Source organism: Mus pahari, chromosome 15 (assembly GCF_900095145.1).
Source record: "Mus pahari chromosome 15, PAHARI_EIJ_v1.1, whole genome shotgun sequence".
Classification (NCBI taxonomy): Eukaryota; Metazoa; Chordata; class Mammalia; order Rodentia; family Muridae; genus Mus; species Mus pahari.
In genome coordinates this window covers 28,243,256-28,256,925 of record NC_034604.1, presented here as the reverse complement: position 1 = coordinate 28,256,925, position 13,670 = coordinate 28,243,256, and the positions used below count along the sequence as shown (strand labels likewise).

At 40.4% G+C, this 13,670-nt stretch overlaps 1 protein-coding gene across 2 annotated transcripts in view; it reads right to left on the bottom strand.

Moving 5' to 3' along the window:
* Window positions 1-13,670, bottom strand: part of Camk4 (calcium/calmodulin dependent protein kinase IV) — a 227,350-nt gene that overhangs the window by 115,366 nt on the left and 98,314 nt on the right. For both annotated transcript variants that reach the window (XM_021214784.2, XM_029547243.1), the window contains exon 3: window positions 1,212-1,290. In XM_021214784.2, the coding sequence (XP_021070443.1) occupies window positions 1,212-1,290 (79 nt within the window). The remainder of the gene's footprint in view (window positions 1-1,211; window positions 1,291-13,670) is intronic.

Here is a 13,670-nt window from a genome sequence, read left to right as displayed (position 1 = left end):
CACTTACTGATAAGTGGATATTAGCCCAGAAACTTAGAATACCCAAGATACAACTTGCAAAACATGAAACTCAAGAAGAAGGAAGACCAAAGTGTGGATACTTCTCCCCTTCTTAGAATTGGGAACAAAATACCCATCGAAGGAGTCACAGAGACAAAGTTTGGAGCTGAGATGAAAAGATGAACCATCTAGAGACTGCCCCACCCAGGGATCCATCCCATAATCAGTCACCAAAGTCAGACACTATGGCATATGCCAGCATGAGTTTGGTGAAAGAACACTGATATAGCTGTCTCCTGTGAGGCTATGCCAGTGCCTGACAAACACAGAAGTGGATGCTCACAGTCAGCTATTGGATGGAACACAGGGACCCCAATGGAGGAGCTAGAGAAAGTACCCAAGGAACTGAAGGGGTCTGCAACGCTATAGGTGGAACAACAATATGAACTAACCAGTACACCCAGAGCTCGTGTCTCTAGCTGCATATGTAGCAGAAGATGGCCTAGTTGGTCATCATTAGGAAGAGAGGCCCCCAGTCTTGCAAACTTTATATGGCCCATAGAGGGGAACGCCAGGGCCAAGAAGTGGGAGTGGGTGGGGAGGGGAGCGGGGGGGGAGGGTATAGGGGACATTCAGGATAGCATTTGAAATGTAAATGAAGAAAATATCTAATAAAATAATTAAAAAACCAAAAAACAAACAAAACAACAACAACAACAAATACAAAGGAGCCTTAGACAAGGGGACCTTAGGCAAATGAAGTGAAACTCTAGAACAAAAACTTTCTCTCTTCTACATTTGAACTTCTGGATGAGCAGGTCTAGCCTGATCCAGTGGCACTTCTCTAATACACACCCAACCTTAGAAAACCTAGAAGCTGAGGATTCCTTTCAAAGAATATGCATGTGTGTTTCCCTTCTTCTCTAGCACGTTACATACAGTACAGGCTGTACCCTCACTCCACAAACACACATATATCCATGACACAGCTCACAAACAAAGCAAGGCTCACCTCCCTCTCTAATGCTTTCCCTCTCATCCTTCTCCACCAATCATGTCCAGCTTAAGAACCAGTGACTGTCAAAGCATCCCATGGTTTCCATCAGACAACACACCAGCTTGGCTTCTCCATTGCCACTTTGGTTTTTTGAGTTTGGTTTCTTACTTCTCAGGTCTCTGGGACATACTGATATAGAATGAAATAAACTTACTGTTTTCTTTAACACTTTGAGAGCATAGGGCTTCTGGGTCCCCTTCTGTTTGCATCTGTACACAATGGATGTAGCACCCCTTGAGGGGGAAAAGAGACAAAAAGAAAGTGTTATGCTGTGGACATGACTTACGGAGGACATCTTTCAGTGAACTCTTCAATTGAAGACGTCAAACGAAATCATGCAGATACGCTCATGGCTAACAAGGGTTCATAAGTCCTAGATTCTGGCCCGAGGTGGGAAAACTCTTTTTTTCTTCACAACTAAAATGTCTCCGAAAATTCTACGCTTTTTACTGGCTTTTCTTCCTGTTGCAAATAGCACACCCAAGGTCGTTGCATTTGATGGGCTCTTAAGAAAATCAAGTTCTCAGGAAAATAGCATTTTTCAAGAACAGCCATACACTGGAATCCCAGGATTCCTAAAAGTACGTGCTTGGAATGAAATACATCAGAGTGACTCAGGGACAGGATTGTGAGTTCAGCATTCTCCTTTGTGATTAAACAGTCTGCACTTCTTCAAGTTGGTAAGGGAGCTGGGAATTGCCTCTATCCCCACCCTTCTATCATCTGTTGAGGAGAGTGATAGGTATCCCATGGTTATTTCCATGTGTGTAATGTGCTAGAGGGGAGTTCTTCACAAAGAAGAACAGCATGGTCTGAATGCTCCCATGCCACACTTAAAGCAAGAGAGAAGGAAGATAGACAGGAAGGGAACTACAGGCCAAGCTGGTTTAAGTTCTAACTTTGAGAAAGAACTTTCTGAAAGGCCTGAAAGTAAGATGGGTTTGAATTAGGCCTTTTAGACTCTGAAGACCAAGCATAAGGACTTCTGATGATGCATTCAGCTCACGGTCCTGTAACTCTATATGAGCAAAGGGAATTACAGCAAATACATCCTGGGTACATGTGTACAGCAGATTTTGACAGACAGAAGTCAGGTCTGGTGCATCACAGTTGTTTTGAGTTAAGAAAAGTCTTAAGCGACCATAAATATGTACAACAAGACACTGGAAGTTCTCGAGGTGAAGTTAGTGAAGGTAAAAATAAAGTTGTTCATACTATTTGTTAGGTGTTATGGTATCATTTAAAGGTAGACCCTAAAGACATATATATATATATATATATATATATATATATATATAACCAAGGTCAATGGCTAAAATAAATTATTTAAAATAAACATCAATAAAAAGTTAAATGCAGAACTCAAAATTATATGCAAAGGAGGAAAAAAATCAAGGAGATCAATAAATAAAATAGCCATAATGTAATAGGTTGAAATTCAGTAGTAATAATTACAATAAATTTAAACTTTGTATATCAATTAAAACCTAAACATCATTATATTGAATTATAATACCAGGACAAACTACATACTATAAACAAAAATCCACTGATGTTAAAAGGCATATATGAGTTAAAAAATAAAATGACAATAAAAGATACATGCAGAACTTCAACAAAAGAAACAGCTACATCAATATTAAAGTAAATCTCAGAAAATTGATAGGGGAACATTATTTAACTTTGAAAGGCCAAATTCCCTAAAAATGATACAATATGCATAAATGTAAATATATCTAATGGCAGCTCTCCCAAATACATGATGCTCATGCATAGAGCCAAACAGAGTAGGAATACCCATAAATACACTTGGGGACTAAACATGTCCTCAGCAATTGCTAGAAAATGTAGACAACATTTCACCAAGGATACAGAACACATGAGCAACATTCCCAACTAAATTAAGCTAGCTTGCATTTAGAGAAAACTAAACAAGCAGCAGAAGGCAAAATCTATACAGATATAGTTCTGTGTATGTGTAAAGACTCCACCCTTTAATAAAGAGACAGTTCAGTGGGGAAAGGGTCATCCTCTTTCAAGTACAGCTAAAACAAGATACTCTTGGGGGAAAAACAATGGAATGGGTGAAAATATTTATAAACCATACCAGATAAAAGGTAAATATCAAAAATGTGTAAGGAACTTAACTCAATATTAAGAAAACAAACACAGAGTTTGAAACAGGACTGGACCTGTCTTAAAAAGCACACATGCCAATGCTCAGCTGGTGTGGATACTGCACACAACAAGTCATCAGAGACAGCAAATCCAAAGAACATGAGAGGTCATGTTCCACCTGCTAAGACAGCTCTTATAAAAAAGATGAACCAAATGAAATAGTTATGAAGATGTACAAGGTAATTTATATACATTGTTAATTGTGATTAAATTAACACAGTCAATGTAAAAAAAAAAAGACACAACTAAAAACTATTCTTTAAACATTTAAGCACATTAATTTCCTATGATTCAATAGTCCAACACTGAGTATGTTATCAAAGAAATGATGTAAGTATGCCAAAGAGCTATCTGCTCTCCCACATTCCCTGCAGTATCATTAATAACGATCAAGACATGAAATCCACCCTAGTGTCCACTCCGATGTGACTGTGACAGGCACACACACAATGCAATACTACAAAAACAAGACAGTTCTGTCATTTTCCAGAAACACAGATAAATCTGGAAGATCACATGAAAATAAATAAAGCCATGCTTAAAACAACAAATACGATTGGCTTCACTTCTATGTTGAGTCTAGAAAAACCTACAAAAAAAATAGAATAGGAATCTAGTACGGTAGCCTTTAGTCCCAGCTCTGGGGACGTAGAAGGGGGTGGATCTCTGTGAGTTGGGGGCCTGCCTGATCCCCATAGTGTTCTCAAGCCAGCTAGGGCTATTTCTTGGCTTCTACTTATGCTCCAAGTTTAAGGCATAAAAGGGAAGATTGGAAAGCCGGATCTGCCTATGAGAAAATATATGTGATATTTGTCTCTCTAGGCTTCAGTTCCCTAACACAGTGTAAATATTTTTCCATGATATCTATTTCCTGTAATTTCATGATAATTGCAAAGTGGAACAAAAGAAAAGAGATGAACACTATTAAAGTAGTAAGCACGAACATGGACAGGGGAGTGGGGAAATTAATCAGAACTAAGGTTCTATGAATACTCCTGGCAGAAACCCCTAGTGAGTAAGCTAATCTCAAAATACAACTTAGAAAATGCCCTGCTCTCTCACACTCACTGAAGTATCATTAATAACAATCAAGACATTAAATCCACCCATAACTGAAGCCTAAAGTATCATTAATAACAATCAAGACATTAAATCCACCCACAACTGAAGCCTAGAGAGACAAATACCAAGGATTCTTCCTCATGGGCAGATCCTGGCTTCCAATCTTTCCTTTTGGTCTTTAACTTGGAGCATAAGTAGAAGCCAGGAAATGCACAAGATTGGTCCCAGAAGGGTTGGGTTATTAAATGAAAATCACAGTATGATGTACTGGAGACTTCCCTCCAAATTACTCATTAGGGTCCAAATAAACCACAGGGATCTTCAGAACAACACACCAATTGCCACATCCCTTGGCTACTGTGGCAGTCTGAATGACAATGGATCCCAAGGCTAGCTGCATACCCAGTTCCTATTGGGTGGAACTTTTGGAAAAGATTAGCTGTGGCCTTGTAGGAGGCGGTACAAAAGAATGGAGCTACACTTGGGGACTTTCATCCGTTTTCCTTCCTTTTATGTGATTTAGGAAGACTCTGCTTGGGGCCTGTAAGATAGCTTAGCATGTAAAGACACTTGCCACAAAGCATGGCCACCTGCGTTCAATGCCAGAGACCCATGTAGCAGAAGGGGGGAACTGACTACCAGCAACTGTCCTCTGCCTTCCACATGCACACAGAGGCACATGGGACCCCTAGTACACACACACACACACACACACACACACACACACACACACACACTCACACGGACAACCACACAAACTTACGTGTATAGCCGAGAATCCCAAAGCCCCCTTTCCTGTTCTCATGAGACAGAGTGCTTGAGAGCTTCCAGACACTCCAGCCTAGCCCGGGTTTGTTTCACCTTGCAGAACCGATNACACACACACACACACACACACACACACACACACATATAGAGACACACGTGCCAACTTCGAATTATAAGTAGTCTTCTTTCATAATCCATCTAATCTAAAATTAATGGAAAGGGTAGGGCTGTCAGTCATGAAGGAGTAGCGAAATGGAATGCAGAGTGACATGTTCTGCTTTCAATTGTGACAGCTCCTATAAAGCCTGGCTTTGTTTCTAGATGTTCCCGCCCCCACCCCCCCACCCCAGGGAAGAATGTTAGTAAGTTATTTCCTACAGGCACACATACATGTTGAAAGTAAAACAAAATAAAAATTGAATGCAAAAAAAAATTAAAATGCTTCGAACTGTTTAAACATGATTAATATTTTGACGTAACAACATCCATTAAGTACCACATTAGGAAAAGATGAGTCTTTGGTCCCATGGCAATACTTCTGTCTTTCAAAGAAGAGTAACACTCGAATAATTTGTGACACTCCATTACCTTAGCAAAGACAATGCAACACAGCCAGAGAGCATATTGTCAAAGACACCAGCAAAGTCAGGGCTTAGAGGTGTCAGCTGCAGCTATACAGTACTGTCCAGAAGAGAGCGAAGGCCTGACCTGTGAACCCCTGCAGTGAAGGAATGCCTTGGCTGCTGCGCTATTTTAACAATGTGCTATCTCATCTCCTTTTTAAAGGGTTGTATGCATCCGAGCTTTGGATTTACTAATTTCATTCGAAAAAGATTTCATCTGTAAGTGATCTTTCCAGTTCAACTGGTTTCCTGGTTCTCAGAAGGCAAATGGACAGAATTTCTTTTGCAGGAGAAAAGAAAACCAGAATGTTTAAATTAAAAGAAGAAAGCATTGAAGAGCACCCAGGGGTGAGACTGAGAGGCGGGAAGCAGACAGTGCATGTGTCAAAGGACTCGGAAAGAGGATACTCTGTCCTCTGAATTTGCTTGAAGAGTGTGGGAAGACAGAAGACTGGATAAATTGTCCTGTATGCAGTACAAAGGACTTCACACTTGAAACATCTTCAAATATCCAATCTCAAGCATTTCCCGCAAATCCCTAAATTAGCCCAGACGCTCCTCAGTAGCTTCAACAGAGCAACAAGGGGCATGTGTGTGTATATAAAACATATTACACTGCATAATTAGAAAGATATATATTATACTTGATTTTTTTTAAAAAACCTACTTCAGAATGGATTAGCTTCTTTTTATGTTAATGAAAAGTATAGTGTTGTTTATGCTTGTAACTTTTCAAACCTTGATGTGTGTGTGTATGATGATAACCATCGTATTAGATGAAACTTCAGCTCAGAGTAACTTTTCTAACACTTATGACCAAGAAAACCGTTGTGAAAAGCTAGTTTCTGAAAGAGTATTGATTTTCATGAAAAGCACAGCAGTTAAAAGAGACTCTCACTGGAGTGGTTTCTGACCTCCTTAGTCATTTCGTTAAAGAGCTGTAAAGGGAACAGACAGGCACATTGAAGCTCCTGGTTGAATCACATGTGTCTATATACAAATCTAGAATCTCCTTGTTTCTTTTGGATCACAGAATTATAGTACAATTCCCTCTAGAGGCTGTCTTAGTCAGGGTTTCTATTCCTGAACAAACATCATAATCAAGAAGCAAGTCGGGGAGGAAAGGGTTTATTCAGCTTATAGTTCCACATTACTGTTCATCACCAAAGGAAGTCAGGACTGGAACTCAAGCAGGTCAGGAAGCAGGAGCAGATGCAGAGGCCATGGAGGGATGTTCTTTACTGGCTTGCTTCCACTGGTTTGCTTCCCCTGGCTTGCTCAGCCTGCTCTCTTATAGAACCCAAGACTACCAGCCCAGAGATAGCACCACCCACAAGGGGCCCTCCCACCTTGATCACTAACTGAGAAAATGCTGGATCTCATGGAGGCATTTCCCCAACTGAAGCTCCTTTCTTTGTTGATAACTCCAGCTTGTGTCAAGTTGACACAAAACCAGCCAGTACAGAGGCTATTCTGGAATGAAAGGGCAACACTACTGAATTCGTTTCTAAGCTAAAAGTAATTGGTAAAATTGAAATCAAGTCTTTTTAAATGTATCTGTATGTTTATGTGTACATTTGCACACATTCATGTGCTTGTAACTGTGTGTGCCTGTGTGCACACATGTACATTTGTGTATATATATATATATATATATATATATATATATATATATATATATATATATATGCATGTGGAGACCAGAGCTTGAAGACAGGTATTTTCCTCTTCCACTATCGTACTTTATGAGACAGGGTATCTTTCTGAACTTGGAGCTCATTGACTTAGCTAGACTGGCTCACCAGCAAGACACAGGAACCTTCCCAATTCTGCCTCCCATGTGCTCGAATCACTGAACTCTACTGCTGGGCTCAGCCTGTCACATGGGTTATGGAGGCCTGTCTCTGGTCCTTGTGATTACACTGCAAGCCCTTGACCAACCTAGCTGCATCCCTGGTCCTGTCACAAATTTTAGATTGAAATAATTTTATCTAAACATATTAAAATAACATTCTTGTTTTAGATTCACACATTTAAGCCTGCTATGTGATTTTGGAAAACAATATAAACTATGTTGTGAACAAATTTACTGAGGTGTTATTTTTGCATAAATCTAGTTAAACTACTTTTAATTTGATCATCCTAGACTTTAAAGGTATTCCCTTCTATATCTGTATATTGAGATTTCGTTGGAGTATTGTCAAAGCTTTTACCAAAAGCTAATTTTTATGTTGAAATTGTTGATGAGTTGATTCAATGTGGTGACAGAGCTGACTAATCAATGCTATTTAATAGATTTATTTTCCATGAATTATTGATCAGTAGGCACTTTTCAGTTGGTAACTTTTTATTTTATTTTTTTAATAAATGCAAATACATTGGTCAGTTTTGGAAATCACTTCCGCTCACTTTTTTTTTATTTTTTATATCTTTTAAAATTTTATCTGCTATCATATATGAAAACAGAACATGATGAACGTTACATGCTATGCATTGGTGATTGGATTTTTAATCTTATCTTTGAACAAGACGTTATTGGATTTTTTTTTTACTCAATTTTTTAGAATTTACATTATAATGAATTCTACCTTCCCATTTGTGCCATGCAACTCCTCAGTTCTCTTTAATTACAGTGCTCCAAGGTAGTCCTCCAGCACCAATGGCAAAAGCAGCAGACATAAAACAAAACACTATCCCTTAGCAATGAATGGGGAAAAAATGTTCAAACAACTTAACTGCTGACCAACATTTTCAACCTGCAACTGAGGAATTAATTGTATGGCTGGAATTGAGGGGCTGTCGTTTTCTGGAAGCATTCCTGGTGAGTCAAATATCAGCCTCCCAGTAAATCTTAAACTTTTCATGTCAGAGAACAATCCCCAGACCTTAGGATGCTCCCAAGCTCAAGATCTGAGTGGAGCTTGGCATCAGAGTGTTTCCTAAATACTCTTCGCCTCTGCAAGTCTGTGTTCCTGCTGATCCTCCTGGGATCAGTTTCCTACTTGGTGTTTCATCCTCACTCTTCTGGCTGTCTGCCTGAATCTTTCTTAATTGTTTCTTCATCCTGATGCCAGCTCACTCTATCCCCGCTGTCTCACAGACCCCTACTCTCCTTGAAGACTTCCACTCTTCCCTCTTCAAACTGGTCATCAACATGAGCTCCATATTCCAAAAACCATGCTTGAGTGCCTACCACATCCTTAAGAAGCTATCTGTCCACATCTAGTTATTAATGTTTATTTTGATGCCTGGACGCCTTCAAAAGACTCTTCTAGAAATAACTTTTCTTGTTTGAAAAAAAAATATTACTGAAGACTTTGTCCTTAGATGAAGCAAAAGAATGAAAATTTGAAATGAAAATGCTGTAATTCAGGCCCTGGAAAGAAAGAGCCTTGAATCTGTTCTCCGACACAAAGAAGCTTGTGGCAGAAGGGAACTCCTGGACTAAAAATGGCATGACCTTCTTATAGGTCCTTCACTTTTGTTTCACACTACCCAGTGCCTCACATTGTTGCCAATGAAACTTCTTATGAGTGGTTTAGTTTTTCCCCTGTCCAGGGCCATGCAGAAGAAACAATAAACTGCTTAAAACTCATGGGATGGGAGCCACAAGCTAGCAGAGTCACAGTGGGTTTGCCACAAAAAGGTGGAGCCCAGGGGACGACGTGCCCTGAGACCCTCATGTTGTGGAGTATTTCCCTGCTTGCTGCCCTCACATCCCTCTTACTCTAAGAATTATATGAAAACTCTAATAGGCATCTAGTCCCTCACTGGGCAGTATCTCTGGCACTCCCAATAATGTAGAGAAATGAAATTTAAGGCCTGGGATTCATGCAACTTCTGTCCAGAGAAATAGTTGTTTGTAAGCTTGGAAGCCTGAGGTGGAGAGCACAGTGAGACAAGCCTGGGCACGCCCAGACAGGCCATTGTTGGAACATTCCTGGGACTGAACCAAATGTTCCGTTAACCCGCCCCTCAGGTCTCCTAGCATTCCTGCCTTTGCAGGTACCATCCTGCAAATGTGTACATTTAAATGAGCCAATCACAGGTAACCACGCCAATTCTCACTAGCCCCTCCCCCTCCCCCTATAAAAACCCCTAGCTTTCAGGCCACGAGGTCGACTTCCTCTGTCTCCTGCATGAGATAGGAGTCCACCCAGAACTCTGCCATTAAAGTACCTCGTGTGTTTACATCAAGAAGGCTTCTCTGTCGTGTTTCTCTGGGACGCCCTGACTCTTGTGACCTGAGGACCCGAGGGAGTTCCTCACGAGGGGGTCCCACAATAACAGTGCTTGATCTCTTTCAGGCATTGCTGCTGGGGCAGATTCATGATTCAGTCACCAACCTAGGCAAGAACTTAGAGATGTAAATTGTCAGCTAAGGCTACCACCCTTAGAAAGCATATGGGAAAATAAATTGTTAGTGAAGCTAGGTTAAGATGGTTTTGCTTGTGGCTTTGATGAAAAAAAAAAATCTTAGGGATCAATTTGAAGTTACTTCCTGAGGGTAGGGAACAGGAACAATGGTGGTCTAGCTAGCTGACTGTCACTGAGGTGGGACTGGCGATTTAGGTGATGTTGATTTCTTGTCTCCATTTTGGCCCTCAGCTTCCTGATATGATTTAATAAGGATCACTGATGAGAAAATGTTCATTCTGAGGATTAAAAGTCGACATGACTGGTTAGTTTTTTTTATATATACGAAAGTTTAGATTTGTAATTCTTTTAAAATTTTTATAGGATTACTTTTTAAGATAAATAATAAAATAACTGATCCTTACTTTGTAACCACAAATTGCTGCCTGCCAGTAAAAGACGCTGGCTGAATTTTCAACCAATGGTGCTGGCACAACTGGCAGTTATCATGTAGAAGAATGCGAATTGATCCATTCTTATCTCCTTGAATGCTGGGTCCACTCCAGTGCAGTCGGCCTGACAAGCAGAAAGGCCTGAAGGCAGTCACGAGGCAAGGAGTTTCAGGGAAACTTCAGAGCCCAGATACTCAAACCCTGCCCGTGCTTTAGTCTGGTGTATGAATCCATGTACTTTCTTTCAGTATTATTTTATTATAAGTGCCTTTAAGGATTGATTTCTGACATAGCTAAGCCTCCACCAGTGTTCCAATGGTTCCTAGAAAATCCTTGAACCAGACTGTAAGCTTGGAATTCACCAAGAGTGTTACCTATTCAGTAACATTCAAATTCACTTCTAGTAGAGACAGTGAAAATAATCAGGCATTACAAAGTACAGAGCAAGAAAAGCTCAGGGCTAGTCTGCATAGTGATTACTTAGGACAATAGCTGAGTCACACTCAAATACAGGAATACACAATGGCCTAGCAAATAGGTGGGTTGTCACATGAAAGAGTTAGTGGAAGGGAATTCCCCTGGTACAGGTTTCTTCACTAGGCCCAAAGGAACAGCATAATCAGGTATTTACTAAAGAACCTCTGGAGGTGAGTTTAACAATAGACTAGCATTGCATCAGAGCATTCACCTGGCTCCATTTTAAGTGGTAAGTGTGGCCTGGTCCCCACCATCTTTTGATTTATATATTCCTTTTGTTTTGTGTCAATGTAACTTGGCAGATGTGTTTGCCTTGTTTTTTGCTTTTCTTCAGTATAAAAAAATCTGGTGTTCCTTTGGACAATACATTCAGATCCAACACACTCTCTCCTGTCCATGTTTGTTTGTCACCCCATTCTCACTGACTATGCCCATCTATCCAAGGTCCTGATTCCCACTGATTGAGGGGGACTGAAGAGAAAGTGGGGAAAAGTCTTGAAGATATGGGCTCAGGGGAAAAATCCTGAACAGAATAGCAATGGCTTGTGCTGTAAGATAGAGAATCGCCAAATGGGACCTCATAAAATTGCAAAGCTTCTGTTAGGCAAAAGACACTAAATAAGGAAAACAGGCCACCAACAGACTGGGAAAGGATCTTTACCAATCCTAAATCAGATAGGGGACTAATATCCAATACATACAAAGAACTCAAGAAGCTAGACTTCAGAATATCAAATAACCCTATTAAAAAATGGGGTACAGCTGGGCGTGGTGGCACACGCCCTTAATCCCAGCACTCAGGAGGCAGAGGCAGGCAAATTTCTGAGTTCTAAGCCAGCCTGGTCTACAGAGTGAGTTCCAGGACAGACAGGGCTATACAGAGAAACCTTGTCTCGAAAAACAAAAACAAAAACAAAAACAAACAAAAAAAATGGGGTACAGAGCTAAACAAAGAATTCTCAACTAAGGAATAACAAATGGCTGAGAAGCACCTGAAAAAATGTTCAACATCCTTAATCATCAGGGAAATGCAAATCAAAACAACCCTGAGATTCTACCTCACACCAGGCAGAATGGCTAAGATCAAAAATTCAGGTGACAGCAGATACTGGCGAGGATACGGAGAAAGAGGAACACTTCTCCATTGCTGGTGGGATTGCAAGCTGGTACAACCACTACAGAAATCAGTCTGGCGGTTCCTCAGAAAATTGGACATAGTACTACCAGAGGATCCAGCAATACCTCTCCTGGGCATATACCCAGACGTTCCAACTTGTAATAAGGATACATGCTCCACTATGTTCATAGCAGCCTTATCTATAATAGCCAGAAGNTGGAAAGAACTCAGATGTCCTTCAACAGAGGAATGGATGCAGAAAATGTGGTACATTTACACAATGGAGTAGTACTCAGAAATTAAAAACAATTAATTTATGAAATTCTTAGGCAAATGGATGGATCTGAAGGATATCATCCTAAGTGAGGTAACCCAATCACAAAAGAACACACATGATATGCACTCACTGATAAGTGGATATTAGCCCAGAAACTTAGAATACCCAAGATACAATTTGCAAAAAACATGAAACTCAAGAAGGAAGACCAAAGTGTGAATACTTCGTTCCTTCTTAGAAGGGGGAACAAAATACCCATGGAAGGAGTTACACAAAGTTTGGAGTTGAGATGGAAGGAAGAACCATCCAGAGACTGCTCCACCCAGGGATCCATCCCATAAACAACCACCAAAGTCAGACACTATTGCATATGCCAACAAGATTTTGCTAACAGGACCCTGATATAGTTATCTCTTGTGAGGCTATGCCAGTGCCTGGCAAATACAGAAGTGGATGGTCACAGTCATCTATTGGATGGAACACAGGGCCCCCAATGAAGGAGCTAGAGAAAGTAACCAAGGAGCTGAAGGGGTCTGTAACCCTATAGGAAGAACAACAATATGAACTAACCAGTACCCCCAGAGCTTGTGTCTCTAGTTGCATATGTAGCAGAGGCTGGCCTAGTCGGGAGAAGAGGCCCTTCGTCTTGCAAAAATTATATGCCCCAGTATAGGGGGATGCCAGAGCCAGGAAACTGGAGTGGGTGGGTTGGGGAGCAGGGCTGGGGGAGGGTATAGGGGACTTTCGGGATAGCATTTGAAATGTAAATGAAGAAAATATGTAATAAAAATTTTTTTGAAAAAAAAGGGAAGCTGTCTGAGAAAATTATCTTGCTTGTGCACGCTTTGTAATCTAAAACAAGTTGCTTAGTTACAGATGTATGTGGGTTCTTGGGAATAATTTGTTTTTGTTTTTCATATGAAGGTATTGGGGAACATACTAGTTTATTTTTTAAAATCATTCACTAAAAGAAAAAAAGAAAGTAGTCACATTGTAACTTCTATACTGCTTGAACTATTTTGCTGGGATATGTAAGCTGTAGAGAAGAAAATAAAGTCGTTGGAGCCAGCTTGTTAGAGTTTGCTCCTTCTACCAAAACTGTGTATGTGTATGCATGTAAAGAGGTTAGAGATTTGTTCCATCCACCCAGTGTGTGAATGTGTGTGTTTGTGCGCGTGCGCGCTTGTGCGTGTATGTATATATGTATTTATGTGTGAAATTGGGTGCTTGCTGAAGTTTGCTCCATTCAACTCTCTCTCCCCCCTCTCTCTCTCTCTCTCTCTCTCTCTCTCTCTCTCTCTGT